General features: G+C 42.8%; 1 protein-coding gene across 5 annotated transcripts in view; it reads right to left on the reverse strand.

The window, feature by feature from the left end:
- Positions 1-16,946, reverse strand: part of LOC308293363 (uncharacterized protein) — a 525,181-nt gene that overhangs the window by 50,773 nt on the left and 457,462 nt on the right. For all 5 annotated transcript variants that reach the window (XM_080735845.1, XM_080735843.1, XM_080735842.1 and 2 more), the window contains 9 exons: positions 13,584-13,703; positions 12,206-12,334; positions 11,840-11,922; positions 10,622-10,829; positions 9,403-9,510; positions 5,485-5,571; positions 4,427-4,464; positions 3,671-3,739; positions 3,437-3,464 (listed from right to left, as the gene is read on the reverse strand). In XM_080735845.1, coding sequence (XP_080591971.1) covers positions 3,437-3,464; positions 3,671-3,739; positions 4,427-4,464; positions 5,485-5,571; positions 9,403-9,510; positions 10,622-10,829; positions 11,840-11,922; positions 12,206-12,334; positions 13,584-13,703 — 870 coding nt within the window. The remainder of the gene's footprint in view (positions 1-3,436; positions 3,465-3,670; positions 3,740-4,426; positions 4,465-5,484; positions 5,572-9,402; positions 9,511-10,621; positions 10,830-11,839; positions 11,923-12,205; positions 12,335-13,583; positions 13,704-16,946) is intronic.

Consider the following 16,946-nt stretch of genomic DNA (forward strand, 5'->3'; position numbering starts at 1 on the left):
TAGCCGTATTGTTTAGAGAATAAACCCTAAAGTTATGTTGCATTTATGTAGGCCTACTGTATACTACGTTTACAATGTGTATGATTATCTGTATAATAAACATTTGGTTTGATTAACAAATGTATCGTTCTATGCACAGATAATGTTGCTTAATGTGTATGCCTATGGTACTGTTAATATTTAATGTTAATGTTAGTATGAAGCTAATTATAAAGCTTACATGAATGATGATGGACTGAAAAGCTAATGAGAAGTTGTGACTCTATTAGCATACAAGCAATCTGCATTTAAATAAGCTGTGTTGGAATGTGTCAAACTGTCAACAATGGCTTGTGAAATCAAAGAATGCCACTTTCAATATGAAACCCATTTAGATTGAAATGGTTCACTTATTTATATGAATGATGGATCTGCTGCAGACCAGTGACCAAGACACAACGAATTTACCCACAATAAGCAAACGTTTATATAGCCTCGGATGTCATGGTGTGTTGCAATACAGTGGATTGATGTTTTAAATCAATATGGGATGTTATGATAATGTATAACTGCTTTAACCTCGCCTACCAGGCTTTCTCCCGGCTGGCTAACTGCAGTAAGCTAGCGTGTTAGCATACGGCCGTCAGGTTTTCACTTTTCAGGTCGTCTTTTTAAACATTTACAGTTGCCTTATATTACTCTATAAATCTATCTGTGATGTGTGCTTTTACTAATACTGGCGTGCTTAGGCAATGTAGTGGGAAAAGTACTCGCATTCTTTACTTAAGTATCATGCACAAGTCTTGTATTCAAAATGTAGCCCTTGAGTAAAAGTATAAAAGTATTGCAAAAGCAGAAAGTAGTACTCAAAGTACCCATTGTGCAGAATGTAACCACAATGCGACGTTGTTGTGAGCTTGTAGATCAGCTATTTTTAAATAGCCTGTCTAGGAATAAAATAGGGCTAGTTGATTAATGTATGTTTTATAATATAATAATTTAATACATGAGTCTTTTAGACTAGAAGTTGCAACGTTTACATTTACTCTATACTAATAATAATACACTAAAATCTAAATTCATATAGGCATATTGCTGCACTTTACTGTGTAGACTAACAAATGTAGTTCGTTATTGTAATGTAGGCCATTCTTCCTTCCATTTAATTCTATTGTTATGCACAACGATTTCCAAAAGCATTCTTTGATTGTGCAAATAGTGGCAATGTGAAACCCATACATTGTGTGGAAAACCGGGTGGGTCAATGAATATTTAAATGGAGCAATTCGCTTGTCTATATAGACTACAGATGGATTTATTTAGCTGCACAAAGAATATGTACAGTTGAAAGATGGTTTGTTTCCACCCGTGAGGGGGAATGCATAGTCAACGCACACATTAGATACCGCCCACTATGTTTGATTGGTCAAAAGCGCTGCCTGTCACCAGACTTGGGTACCGCCCAAAATCCCTTCCGTGAGTTTGGTGTGTGACAGACTCAGTAGCGTAGCGTTCTCTGAGGCTGTTCTTGAGAGACTACATTTATATATATATATATATATATATATATATATATATATATATATATATATATATATATATATATACGTATATACCAGTAAGACTCCCTAATCGGGAGATAAGCGACCGTTGGTCGCTTATCTCCTGTCACACTGCTGACATCAGTATGACATCACACCGTACACAAATGACCCTTATATAAGACCGGCATTATCTACTGACAGATTAGTAACAAGATGTCAAAATCATTGAAGGTTTACCCTACTAACCAACTGTTTACCATAGCAACCATGTTTTGTACCTTAGCAACCAACTGTTTACCCTAGCAACCAACTTTTTACCACAGCAACCATGTTTTTTTTACCCTAGCAACCAACTGTTTACCCTAGCAACCAATTGTTTACCATAGCAACCATGTTTTCTTACCCTAGCAACCAACTGTTTACCCTAGCAACCAACTGTTTACCATAGCAACCATGTTTTTTACAGGGCCTGGGATTGATGACATCAGAAATCTCCATATATGGGCATGAAAGGGATTTTGTTTCTGGAAATATGTCTGTGGGGTGCCACATTTGGAATAAAACACTTACATCACACATCTGGATATCCATACAGCCCATCTAGTTTGCCTGTGTCCATTTATGCCCATATATCTGATGACATTGGGACAATGATCTCCATATATGGGCATAAAACTTATGTTAATTAGTAAAGCCTGGGGATCTCCATATATGGGCATGAGGGGTACCCTAAAAGGGCATCATCTGGGAATAGCAAATATAGTTATCCTAGAAAGTGAAAATCTTACATCAAAGGCCATAACTACCTACCTACCACCATACTGCATTCCTCATTAAACTACCTACCAGTAAGATGCCTAAGGGAGAAAAGCAAAGGGCGAGGTTGCACCATTTCTTGGTCTTCTGGCCAGTGATGTATATCGGACCATTTAACCATATATGGAGACATCTGGTACCCAAAGATATTCACAGATATGGGCTTAATATTGATGACATAAGGGATCTCCATATATGGGCGTAAAAGGGATTTGGTTCCCCTGGCATCACAGGGATCTCCATATATGGGCATAAAATGGATTTGGTTACCCTGGCAACACGGGGATCTCCATATCTCCATATATGGGCATAAAAGGGATTTGGTTCCCCTGGCATCACAGGGATCTCCATATATGGGCATAAAAGGGATTTGGTTCCCCTGACATTACAGTGATGTCAGTGGCTGGTTCTACAGAGGGGATCTCCATTTATGGGCATAAAAGGGAATGTATGTATGATGATGTCAGATATCATAGACGTCATAGGACTTTCACATAACGAATAACTGAGTAAGCATGTAAACCCGTAAAATCTATATTTGGGCATGGCTGATTTATGACCTCATCATGATGACACGAGCAAACACAGCTGAATTGTATAAATGATCAGTGCAGAAACCAACAGAAGTATTTGACCAAGACTCTTCGATTTAAACATCAACAAAGGTGTGACGTTTGTTGATGGTCACGTGTGACGTGTGACGGACGGACGGACGGACGGACGGACGGACGGACGGCCGGTGGAGGTTTTCATAGTAAACTGCTCCCTGACGGTCGCAATAAATTATCGCAGCTCCAGCCTGAAGCCTCAAAAGTCTAGTATCTCCCTCATTCCATGGGGATATCCCTTTGGATCGATGATTAAGATATTGGACTTTCACGTGGGAGGCCAGGGTTCGAAGCCCGGGTGGGGAGGTCCGATTACATATTACATATATATATATATATATATATATATATATATATATATATATATATATATATATATATATATATATATATATATATATATTGTTTTCCTTTTTTTACCCAAGTCTGCATGGGGTGTGTAATCACATACAGTATATACAGAGATAACATGTTTTACTACTGTAGTACCTTCTGTATGGAAGATTGTCTGCATTTTCTGTGGACACACGCACACGCGCGCGCACACGCACACGCACACACGCACACACACACACACACACACACACACACACACACACACACACACACACACACTTTTATCTTTTATTGCAACATGTTTCAGTTCAGGTTCTGGTCGACTCAAATCGTTAATATTCCAACTTATGACATTATGACATTATGACATGTGAAAATGTGGCTCACCTGCTTGTGTTCCCATCCTTTCACATGAGCAACATATTGTCCTGTGGCCTCAAATGTCTTACTGCACACCTGATTGAGAGCAGTGGTGGGAAAAGTACTCACATGTAAGTAAAAGTATCAATACTACAATGAAGAAGTACTCTGTTACAAGTAAAAGTACGGAGTTCAAAATATACTTGGGTACAAATGTGTTGGCATCGAAATGTACTAAAAGTATTAAAAGTAAAAGTACAAAATGTTTGAAAATAGCATAGGTATAAAATAGGGCTAAGTGGTTAATGTATGTTTTATAATATTATAATTTTTATCTGAAAAGTAACAAGTGACTAAAGTTTTCAAATAAATGTAGTGGAGTAAAAGTACAATATTTGCCTCTGAGACGTAGTGAAGTAGAAGTAAAAGTGCTGTATATTGGAAATACTCAAGTAAAGTACAAATACTGCAAAATTGGACAGAAGTACAGTACTTTACACCACTGATTGAGATCAAAGTGACATAAAAGTTACGTTAGCCTCATCTTTGCAATTATCATACTGTAAACTGTACTTATTGAAGTATAGAAAGAGGCAAGAAAGAACAGTTGGTACTGTGGTGAGAATCAGTGGTGGAAATCACATTTCTTACTTGAGTAAAAGTATCAATACTGCAATGTAGAAATACTCTGTTGGAGGTTAAAGTCCAGGGTAAAAGTACAAATGTATTTGCATCAAAATGTACATAAAGTACCATGGTGTTGAGAATAGAATTCATATTCACCTGGCAGCGCACAGTGCAGAACATGACTGGATGATTTGCTGTGAAAACAAGATGCAAAAAAAGAGGGAACTGTGAGTATAGGGGCAGTGTTTCTCAACCACTGTGCCTGGGGACCTTTGGTGTGCCCCTGAGAAGGGTCAAGTATGCCCCTTGAAACTGCTTGAAAGCCAGTATTGTATTTATCATTTAAAAATGATTTAAACTAGTGAAAACAGCCGATCTACAAGCACACCACGAGGCGTTGTGTGCTTGTAGATCTGCTGTTTTCACTACTGTTGTGCGACAGCCTTGTATGATGAAGCAGGGCTTTACTTTGCAAAGAAACGTACAAATTTGAAACTTGGAGATACAAGGTTTCTTCCCGACAGTGACGATATTTACACCCCTGTATTATGTTGGTGTGCCCATGGATTCTTGGGACATGAAAAGTGTGCCCATGCAGAAAAAAAGGTTGAGAAACACTGCTAAAGGGCATTGCATTCTGGTGCCACTAAAATAATCTCCCATTCATTTTCCCCATAGACTTTTACAAAAATAATATTTATAACAATTATTTTAAGCCTAGAATCAAGCCATCCTGGATCCTGGTGAATCATGAAAAAATCTACTTCTCATGTCGGAATTCACCACTAGAGGGCGCCCAATGGCCATAGAATCCACCATAGACATACGCTGTATATGCACAAGCCGTGCACAGCCATGACGCGCCAGAACACTTTCCTTTGTGCATGAACAGGAACAGGATGAAGTTAGCTTGAAGTTAGCTATTGGCTACCAATCATTTTAGAAGCCCTATTTTCGGCGATTTAGCCGTGATTAAACCTTGCACACCTCATGGATATGCATGGAACAGAGAAAATGAGCTCTAAAGATCCTGGATTGCATTGGAGTGGATGGCAAATATCGGCGGCGCGACGCTCTCGCGGGCCGTGTAAACAGATGACGGCCGGCGGGATTGGCACCCTGAACGTTAATAAGGTCCAAACTATCCCGAACTAGTTCGGGATAGGCACAATAAGAGTTAACACAGACAGACACGCACATACACGCACACACACCTTCTTCCAGCTTGGAGACTGTAGTTGGAGGCTCTGTATTGGTGGGATGCTGTGCTGTCATTGCAGCCGCAGGGGGCTCAATAGTAGCTTTAAAATCATAAGAGCAAAACAAATCACAATTCAGATAAAGAAACACCTCAACAAATAAATAGCTATATAAACATGGATTCATGGATATTTATTTAGTTTTTGTCGCATTCCTAGGCCAATAATTGAGACTCTTTGTGTCTCCATAGATAGAGAACAAAGTAGGCTCTGTGTGTGTCTCCATATAGGGAACAAAACATGCTCTGTGTGTCTCTCCATATAGGGAACAACACAGGCTCTGTGTGTCTCTACATAGGGAACAAAGCAGGCTCTGTGTGTCTCTCCATATAGGGAACAAAGCATGCTCTGTGTGTCTCTCCATATAGGGAACAAAGCATGCTCTGTGTGTCTCTCCATATAGGGAACAAAGCATGCTCTGTGTGTCTCTCCATATAGGGAACAAAGCATGCTCTGTGTGTCTCTACATAGGGAACAAAGCATGCTCTGTGTGTCTCTACATAGGGAACAAAGCAGGCTCTGTGTGTCTCTACATAGGGAACAAAGCATGCTCTGTGTGTCTCTACATAGGGAACAAAGCAGGCTCTGTGTGTCTCTACATAGGGAACAAAGCATGCTCTGTGTGTCTCTCCATATAGGGAACAAAGCATGCTCTGTGTGTCTCCATAGGGAACAAAGCAGGCTCTGTGTGTCTCTCCATATAGGGAACAAAGCATGCTCTGTGTGTCTCTCCATATAGGGAACAAAGCATGCTCTGTGTGTCTCTCCATATAGGGAACAAAGCATGCTCTGTGTGTCTCCATAGGGAACAAAGCAGGCTCTGTGTGTCTCTCCATATAGGGAACAAAGCATGCTCTGTGTGTCTCTCCATATAGGGAACAAAGCATGCTCTGTGTGTCTCTCCATATAGGGAACAAAGCATGCTCTGTGTGTCTCTCCATATAGGGAACAAAGCATGCTCTGTGTGTCTCTCCATATAGGGAACAAAGCATGCTCTGTGTGTCTCCATAGGGAACAAAGCAGGCTCTGTGTGTCTCTCCATATAGGGAACAAAGCATGCTCTTTGTGTCTCCATAGGGAACAAAGCAGGCTCTGTGTGTCTCTCCATATAGGGAACAAAGCATGCTCTGTGTGTCTCTCCATATAGGGAACAAAGCATGCTCTGTGTGTCTCCATAGGGAACAAAGCAGGCTCTGTGTGTCTCTCCATATAGGGAACAAAGCATGCTCTTTGTGTCTCCATAGGGAACAAAGCAGGCTCTGTGTGTCTCCATAGTGAACCCTTGCTGGTCATCAAATTACTGGCTTAGAATATCCAGAGGGGTTTCACAGATGGACGAACAATATGATGTTATTTTCATGAAATGGCTAGTTTCCTGTTATGAGATGGAAATTCCCCCAGCAGAAATGACCAAAAAGAACAGTGTGGTTACTGTAGAAACCAATGGAATTTAAGTACCCTCAAGAAATCTGGTCCAACGCCCAGAATAAGGCAATTGTTTCCAGATGTGCTGAATATACACAAAGTCAGAGGTTTGCGTGTGAGCTCTTGACCTGAGGGCCCAGTGGAGTTTCCTGTTATTGGGAAATGGGGCTTGGGCACCAAGAGTTGAGGCATTACATTTTGTACAACATGGTTCTATTGTGAAAATAGCAGATCTACATTCACACCACGCCTCGCAACGCGAGGCGTTGTGAGCATGTATTCTATTTTCCCAATTTCAGCCTCTAATATTTGACAATTTGGCCAATGTTTAATTTGTCATTTTAGAGGTATTAAAAAAAAGTCCTTCAATTGTCACTTTAGAAATGTGCAGATACCCTCTATACGCGTAAACTGTATGCTGGTTTGTTTACTGTTGAGAGAGAAAACAATGTTGCACATTAAGTTAATCATCTGGGGACCCCACAGAATAATTTGGGGACCCCCCTGGGGGTCCCGACCCAAAGGTTGAGAACCACTGATCGACGTGAGTGTTTTGACTCCTTTGTTGCAACAAATGAATATACCGGTACTCATCTTTTATGATAACTCAGAACTGTGTTTGGTGTCGCATTGTGTGCCATTTCTATTGAGTGTTCGGGGGTTGATCCACAACACCCTCATTCCACCAACATTACATTTCAATCGAAGTTAATTTCCTTAATATACATTTTATTTCAATAAATAATGCTCACAGTGCACAGCAACGCCCAGGATTTGAACCAGGGTCTCCCACGTGGGAATAGTGTGGATTGTGACACATTTTGATTTTTTCATTTTAAAAATGATTTAACCTGTGAAAATTTGATTTATCATTTTAAAAATGATTTAACCTGTGAAAATAGCCGATCTACAAGCACACAACGCCTCGCGGTGCGAGGCGTTGTGTGCTTGCAGATCGGCTATTTTCACTCGTTTTGTGCAACAGTCTTATATGATGAGGCAGTGCTTTACATTTGAAACTTGGGGTGTAGCGCATTATGATACTACGATATACTCAGAATACTCAGAATAAATAGATATTTGTGTGTATTCAATGTATTCAGCTGTGTATCAGGCCCTGAAAGCTCATAACCTTTCCTCTACTGAAGAAGTTCTCCTTTTCCCAGTAATTTCCCAGTAATTATTCCCAGTAATGGCAGTTGACCATTAGTGATTCAATTATGCCCCACTGACAAATGACATGTCATTAGTATGTCCTATATGTAATCTACTTAGAACGTAACCAGGCACTACTTTTTTTTATTTTTTTTATGTTTTTTATCCCACGTTTTTTTGCAACCCATTTTTCTCACCCGGTGACTACCTAACCTGTAGTCCTGGTTTCCGCTCTCCCCCTGCCGTGCCAGGGGACATTGGGGAGCACCCGGCTGGCTAGGGGGAGGTAGTATAGAAACCAGGACTACTGCATGATTTTGTGTGAGGGCCTATGCCCAAGGAGACACGGAGAGAACGTGCAAACTCACCACAGAAAGGCCCTATCGCCAACCCCACCTAGGGTGTGGGCGCTGATGACGCGGGTGGAGGAACACGCCCCCAGCGCCCACAGCTTCCCCCGGCGGGAATCGAACCCAGGACCGTCTGGCTGTGAGGCGAAGTGCTAACCACTGCACCACCGTGCCCCTAACCAGGCACTACTTAACTAACTTTCTCTCAGACATGTACTCATAGTAGATCTACAAGCTCACAGCGCGGCACTCAGACATACGACAATGTATGGATACATGTAGGGTGATGTCATATGTTTCACGGGTCCTGCCGGGAAGTTAAGCATGGTACATTCATCATGATATGCCATTTACTGTCAGTTTGCCCTGTAATTTGCAGATATAAGGGCCCGCATGTGAGCATTTCGTGTTCTCTCACACCAACTGACCAGGAGAACCACTCCGTCCACTTTGCGAGGACTGAAGCTAAATTCTAATAATAGGGAATCACTCTTTTTAGGAATCATGCTGTGATTTTCAATCTGAGAAGAAAGTGTGCTATTCTGCCCTACAAAGGCAGTGCAGTAACTACGTATTTGTGTCGCCCAAAGGTCAAATTAGTCTTCATGATATTGGGGGATGAACAATTAGCTCAAGGACAGATATACAATCAGTGTAATATCACTTTTATTATGCCTTTATCTCATTTGGCTGATCAGCTTTTTTTAGTGAAATTCGTGTACGTAGTTACTGCACTTTGTAGGGCAGTGTTGACTGAGAAGAATACACTTGTGAACATTGAAATAAACAAGAAGCTCTGTGCTCTGTAACCAAGAAGTTGTGTGGACATTTTCCCTTCATAATTTCTTCTGTCAGATGCAATAGGGGACACAAGGTTTCTGCGGAACAAGTGACGAAACGTTGATTTTGTTTTAGTCTTACAGCAGTATGAGGGGGAACTTACATGTAGCTCCTGGACTTTCACGGTCACCTCCTTGGTCTGGACAATTGTACCTTTTATGTCCTAACTTTCCACATTTGTAACATCGAGCTGCCTCCCATGGTACCTTTCCTGTTAACATAATTTCAAATGTTAATTTTACCACATTTAATATTACGTATTATTTCGACCGAAGGCAATACGTTTTTTTACAGTCTATGGGTTTGCCACTCTGACATCACGCCGACTCTCATGCTCTGACATCATGCCATCACGCCATATATGGAGATCCCTGTTATGCCAGGGGAACCAAATCCCTTTTATGCCCCTGATGTATTCAATATTAAGGTTGAGGTATTTCTTACTTTACTGGAGTATTTCCAATGTTCAATACTTTCAACTCCACTACATCCTCTACAGTTTTCAAAATATTGAAAACTTTAGTTACTAGTTACTTTGGACATTTGGATTGAATGATTACAAAACATATATTACCACACGCTTTAGCTATTTTCACAAGATCTGTATATTTAAAAATGTGGGACATTCTGCAAAAGTATATTTTGATGGCAAAACGTTTATATTTTTACTGAAAACAGGACTTTTACTTGTAACAGTGTTTCTACATTGTGGTATTGATACTTTTACTAGTTAAGTTAAAAAAAAAAATATATATATATATATATATTAGGGCTGGGACTTTAACTGACTAATTGCGATTAATTAATTACAGAAAATTAACGCGATTAAAAGAAATTACGAATTTTAATCGCACTTAGTTTTTGCACCACAGAACCTTAAGTTTCGGGCATACCGATCATAACGATGCACCAACCAAGAAGAGACAACAAACGCAAAGGGAGAAGTAGCCGATCAGAGCACTTTGCTTGGCCCAGTGGATGCAAATTTTAGATTAAAAAAACGTGTTGATTCACTCGTAAAACAAAATGTGTTTACTTGAAAAAAAGAAAAATGCTTCTCAGGTCAAATATTTATATGCGATTAAACATGCGATTAATTTCGATTAATTAATTACAAAGCCTCTGATTAATTAGATTTTTTTTTATCGAGTCCCAGCCCTAATATATATACAGTATATATATAATACCACTTGTCTGCAAGAAGATGATTGCAGTCTCAGTCATCAAAATGGATAACTATTCCATTTTTTTTCATCTTTTCTTTTCCAAAATAAATTACTGTAAATACAACAGGAGATAAGCAAGTCTCCCAAAGCATATACCATCCACGAGTAGACCAGAAAATCCACGTGTGGCTGTGCTGGATGCAGGCCGGTGGTGGGATGACTGTGACTGCCAGTGTCTCTGAGGGACTGTTGGTCTCTGTGGCTGCCCGGGTCTCCGAGTTAATGGTGGTCTCTGTGGTTGTCCGGGTCTACGAGGGACTGATGGTGCCTGTGACTGCGAAGGTCCCAATGCGGCTGGGTGCTCCTGAAGAAAACAACCAGGGACTAGGGATGGGTATCGTCTGCGATACTTTTAATGGTATCGATCGCATGACGTCGATACTATCGGGTATCGGTTCACGTAAAAACGAACAATACCTCGTTTCGATACTCTGGAACGCACCCCTGGCCGGTCGCATCTGTAACAGTTGGGCTACTGAGAGTTTAATGACTGCTTTAGTAGGCTACACTTGTTACTGTGGAAAATAGCCGACAATAGCCTATAATGTTATTATTATGATGATTATCCAACATCTATACTCTCCGCTTCACCACACTGTGGGATCATAATCATCACCTCTGCTCTACTGCAGCAGCCAGCGAGTCACCACACCAACTTCCGTGTTGAAGTTAAACTTAAATAAAAATCGAAAATGGTATCGAAAAGGGTATCGTATCGATTCCCAGGTATCGAAAAAGGTATCGTATCGATTCAAAGGTGAACGATACCCATCCCTACCAGGGACCATCAATGTCTCTGTACATGGACACCAACGTATCCGTAGCAAAGGCTTGGTCTTGTCTGTGGCAAATTTTTGATTTACTTCTACACACGATTATAATGTTCTTATCATAAGACCCAATTGCTGAATGTCAAGTCACCAGGTTTTCTTCAGAATAATGTACAGTATGACACTGATTTACTACGACACTGTGGCACTTTAGGAGTCCACTAGTACTAGTTGTGCTCTAAAGTTTAATTTGCAAGGACCACCATAACTGTGAGAGTCTACAAATAGCACCAAATGGACCCGTTTTGTACACTCTCAGAGTTACAGACCTGTTATGGTCATTCAGAGCTACTGTATCTCTTTTAATCCACTACATTTATCTGAAAACGTTAGTTACTCATTACTTTGCAGTTATAAATTATAATATTATAAAACATACATTAACCAATTTAGCCCTATTTTATACCTAGGCTGATTTAGAAGCTCTTTTTTTTTTTTTTTTTTTTACTTCTTGTACATGTTGAATTCCAGATAAAAAAAATACCTTTTCCACCACTGCTGGGTTCCTCTGGGCCGCAGGACCATTTCTCAGCTTAATCAGAGAATCCTCGTTGAAAGATACTCTTCCTAAAAACAGAAAAAAGATGCTCACATCAACCAGGCATCCATATCAAATTCCTACACAATGCTGAATCAAATTAGTTTACAAAGATATTTTACATAGCTCCTTTGGTTGTGTTTATTCATTATTGTGTGTCATAGAGCTATGAAATGAAGTAGATCAGGACAAAACAGGGATGCCAGATGCCAATGTAAATATAGCCCTATCAGGAAAGATATGATGTATGACTGTTTTTGGTGCCATGAAAAAAAGAAAAGAAAAAGAAAAGGGAAAAAGAAAAAAAATCACTTTTTTTTGTCTCCCTGGTCTCAGTGTCAGAGCGCCGTGGTGTGGCTTCCTTCTCTGTTGAAACAACAGGTTCTTTCCTGGACTCTGGCTCATGATGAGAGGCTCTGCTGGTCTTCAACACACCACGGACTGAAAAGAACACACACAACGTCAGTGGAAAAGTACTTATTTTTTTTTATCAATACTGCAATATACAAGTAAGACGCCCATAAGAGCAAAAAGCAACCTAAATCCTTCTTCCAAATCAGTGGTTCGCACACTATATCGTCGTTGTCGGGTGGAAACCTTGTATGTCCAAAACCGTTCGTTTTGTATTTATCATTTAGAAAATTAACTAAACTAGTGAAATCTACAAGCACACAACACCTCGCACCGTGCGTGTAGATATGCTGTTTTCACTACTTTTGTGCGACGGCCTTGTATGATGAAGCAGGGCTTTTTTTTTTGCGAAACAAATTACAAATTGGAACTTGGAGATACGAGGTTTCTGCCCGACTGTGACGATATACTATAGCTCATGATCTTGCCTCTGCGTGACTTGGCAAAGACCACATTAGTCCACCCTTCCTCTCCAACACAATGACCTGGCTCCATCATGGTGCAATTATGACCATATCAGACTTCCTATCTGCAAGCTCACAGGGCTATAATAAACAATATGTGCGTGTGAATGTCCAGCCAAACAGTCCTGCTTCTGGCCAGGCCTGGTCAGCGCGCCCTGGAGCACCTCCAACCTTTCCTGTAAATAGCCTTATCAGATTCCCTTGAGAGCCAAATAGTGTGAGTATGTGCAGGGGTGTCACACCAAATTCTGACAAGGATTCACTGTGGTCCCCCCCATGAATGCTTTAACTATTGGAAAAATAGCAGATATATACAAGCTCACAGTGTGGCACCGAGTGCCGTGCTGCGAGCTTGTAGATCTGCTATTTTTGAATATTTCAAATCCTTCTTGGGTTTAAAAAAAAATAAAAAAATGTGTTTCTATGTCAGTTGTGCTCAAACGTTTTCATGTGAAGGACCACCAAAATGATATGTATTTGGCCACGGACCCCCATCTCAAAATATTTAGTTCCAGGGAACCCCCAGAAGCAAAATTTGAGGTACAAATGTTTGCTAAAAAAATACATACATTTAAAAAGATTTACATTTTCACTACTTTAAACATTTTTCAATAGCTAAAGTATATAAAATAATTAAGGCCGCTGCGGCGACCTTGAACACTGCTGCCTGGATTGTTTGCCTTCCTGCCATATTCCCCAAAGTACAAATACTCACAATCGCATAGTATCAGAATTTCATATGAGTGCACAATGTTATTATAAGTAGGTTATTAATAACCATAACAAAACAAGGTTTCTTTTTGTGTGCCACAAACCTTTCTTAGTCTCTCTGGTGTCGGTGTCAGAGCGATGTGTTGATGCTTCCTTCTCTGTTGAAACAACACGTTCTCTCCTGGACACTGGGTCACGATGAGAGGCTCTGGTGGTCCTCACTTCTGAAAAGAACATACACAACATACCAAGGATGTCAAGACGACACCCTGCAGTAGTCCTGACAGACCTAGACTACGCGGATGGCATCAGCCTACTCTCCAACCGCCGTGAGCAAGCACAGGAGTTCTTGAGCAGAGTGGAGTCAGAGTATGCCAAAGTTGGCCTTCGGCTGAATGCCAAGAAAACTGAGGTGATCACCTATAACATCCAAACGGAACATCCACCTCTCACAACAACAGGAGGCACTGCTCTGAAGGATGTCAAAGACTTCAAGTACCTGGGCTCATAGGTCAACTCAACAGAGCAAGATCTTAAAGTGAGGAAGGCACTTGCATGGAGGGCCCTGAATGGCATGGCCAGTGTATGGAACTCCAACCTCCCCTGACAAATCAAACTCAGCTTCTTCTATGCGACGTTAGAGTCTGTTCTCCTATATGGCACTGAATGCTGGACCCTGGAGCCAACTCTGCAGAAGTCTCTAGACAGGTGCTACACCAGAATGTTACGTGTATCAGCAAGAGTACACATGATACCAACAAGAACCTGTATGCTGGAATATTAAGGGTGAGCGATAAAATAGCAGCCGGGAGAATGAGACTTGCAGGACACTGCCAAAGACACCAAGAGCTGCCAGCCAGTAAACTGGTGCTGTGGGAACCAACACAATGGCACCGGTCACAAGGACGTCCCACACTAACATAATGTGGATGTACTCAAGAATGACATTGGAGCGCAAAGTACCAACGAGCTGGCTGGAGAACCGGGATGACTGGAAGCGACGATGGAAGGCTAGTCTGAGGGCGACCAAGAGAGAGACATTGAAGAAAAAAAGACAACAGCGATTCATAGAGCTGTGGATCTACCTTTTCAGGCCGCACCCAAAATAATCACATTTTAATTGGGGACCCCCCAACCCTGACGAGCACTAAGAGTTGAGGCATTACATTTAGTATAACACAATTCTATTGTGAAAATAGCAGAGCATTCTATTAAACAGACTGGTGAAGAAAGCAGGCTCTGTCGTTGGGTCCTCTCTGCAGGGGGTGGAGGAAGTAACCAGGGCACGCACAGCGAGGAAGCTAGATTCCATCTTGGAGAACTCCTCCCACCCCCTCCATCTAGAGATCACCAGTTACTGGAGTAAGAGAGGAAACGACCGCTTTACCTACCCAGGACGGAGAGGTGTGTCAGGCACCAAACAAGATAGGACCCAAAAGCAGGACAGAGGCAGGAACCAGGTTTAACGGGTTTTAATCAGATAAGGAGCAGGCAAGGGCAGAGTTAAAGGGGAAGCAGGGGTCAGAGTTCCGGGGGGGTCAGTCAGCGTGGCGTCAGGTTCAGAGGGGTTAGGCTTAGGCGTTATCCGTGGGTTCGATCCAGGTCCAAAACACAGGCGGTCTGTCCAAACAAGCAGAGATACAAAGGAGTTAGGCAAGGGAAAATCCAGGTACAGGCAAGGTTTCAAAGCAGGTAGATATACAGTATAGTCAGGTTTAAAGCTTGCTAACCGAGAGCTAAACTGGTCTGATCTGCAGGCAGGAAACAATGGCACGAGTGAGCCATTAAATACTGTGGCTCCTCCTCAGTGGAACCAGATGCAGGTGTGGACACAGGTGTGCTTGAGCTCTGACGGGTGTGGGCGTGACAGGAGCCCCCCCTCCCACGGACGCCTCCTGGCGTCCTCCGAGGTTGGTCTGGATGCTGCTGATGGAAATCACGGATGAGGGAGGCATCCAAGATGTCACGGGTAGGAACCCAGCACCGCTCTTCCGGACCATAGCCCTCCCAATCCACCAGGTACTGAACACCTCTACCCCGCAGCCTGGACTTAAGGAGCCGACGTACAGTGTACGCCGGCGAGCCGTCAATAGAGCGGGGCGGAGGAGGCAGCGGGGTGGGGGGGGACAGGGGGCTCGTGACCAACGGCTTGACACGGGAAACGTGGAAGGTAGGGTGGATGCGCATGGTCCGGGGCAGCTTGAGACGAAGAGCAGAGCGATTAATAACCTTCCCAATGGGGAAAGGCCCAATGAAACGGGGTGCCAATTTACGGGACTCAACTCGGAGAGGAAGGTCTTTTGTAGACAACCACACTTTCTGCCCAGGACGGTAGCCAGGCGCCGGCACACGGTGACGGTCAGCGTGATGCTGGTATCGGGAGACAGTGCGGAGCAGCTGGGAACGGGCTCTCTTCCAAGTCCGCCTACAGCGACGCACAAACTCTTGGGCAGAGGGAACTGAGACCTCCTTCTCTTGGTCAGGGAACAAAGGTGGCTGATACCCCAGAGCACATTGGAAAGGTGACAGGCCAGTAGCAGATGTGGGCAACGAGTTATGGGCATATTCCACCCATAACAATTTTCGGCTCCAGGTGGACGGGTTGTCAGAGGTCAGACAGCGCAGAGTGGTTTCCATCTCTTGGTTCATCCTTTCCGTTTGACCATTAGACTCTGGGTGAAAACCAGATGAGAGGCTGACCGAGGCACCAACCAAGGAGCAGAAGGCTCTCCAGAACTCAGAGGTGAACTGGGGTCCCCGGTCCGAAACCACGTCGAGTGGAAACCCATGAGGACGAACCACATGCTGAACCAAAAGCTCAGCAGTTTCCTTGGCGGTGGGGAGTTTGGGAAGGGCAACGAAGTGGGCAGACTTAGAGAACCGGTCCACTATAGTGAGAACGGCTGTGTAGCCGTCTGACGGTGGAAGACCAGTGACAAAGTCCAATGAGATGTGGGACCAAGGCCGGTGTGGGACAGGAAGTGGTAGCAGAAGGCCAGACGGGGGCTGGCGAGAAGTCTTATTCCGGGCACATACCGGGCAGGCTGCAACGAATGACTCAACGTCTTTCCTCATGGTGGGCCACCAGAAACGTTGTTTCAGAAAATGAAGGGTGCGCTTCATACCAGGGTGGCAGGCGAGATTAGACGAATGACCCCACTGTAGCACCTGAGGCCTAACAGGATCCGGCACAAACAAGCGATTTGGGGGGCCATTCCCAGGATCCGGGTGCTGGCGTTGAGCACTACGAACCTCTGCCTCCACCTTCCAAGTCAGGGCTCCTTTTATGTAGTCGGAAGGAAGGATGGGCTCAGGATTGGGGTTCCCCGGACTGGGGCTGAAAATGCGAGACAAAGCATCAGGTTTTGTGTTCTTGGATCCAGGACGATAAGACAGAGTGAAGTTGAACCTGGAGAAGAACAAAGCCCACCGGGCCTGGCGGGAGTTGAGCCGTTTAGCTGTTTTAA

The sequence above is a fragment of the Nannobrachium achirus genome (assembly GCF_963921795.1).
Source record: "Nannobrachium achirus genome assembly, chromosome: 10".
Classification (NCBI taxonomy): Eukaryota; Metazoa; Chordata; class Actinopteri; order Myctophiformes; family Myctophidae; genus Nannobrachium; species Nannobrachium achirus.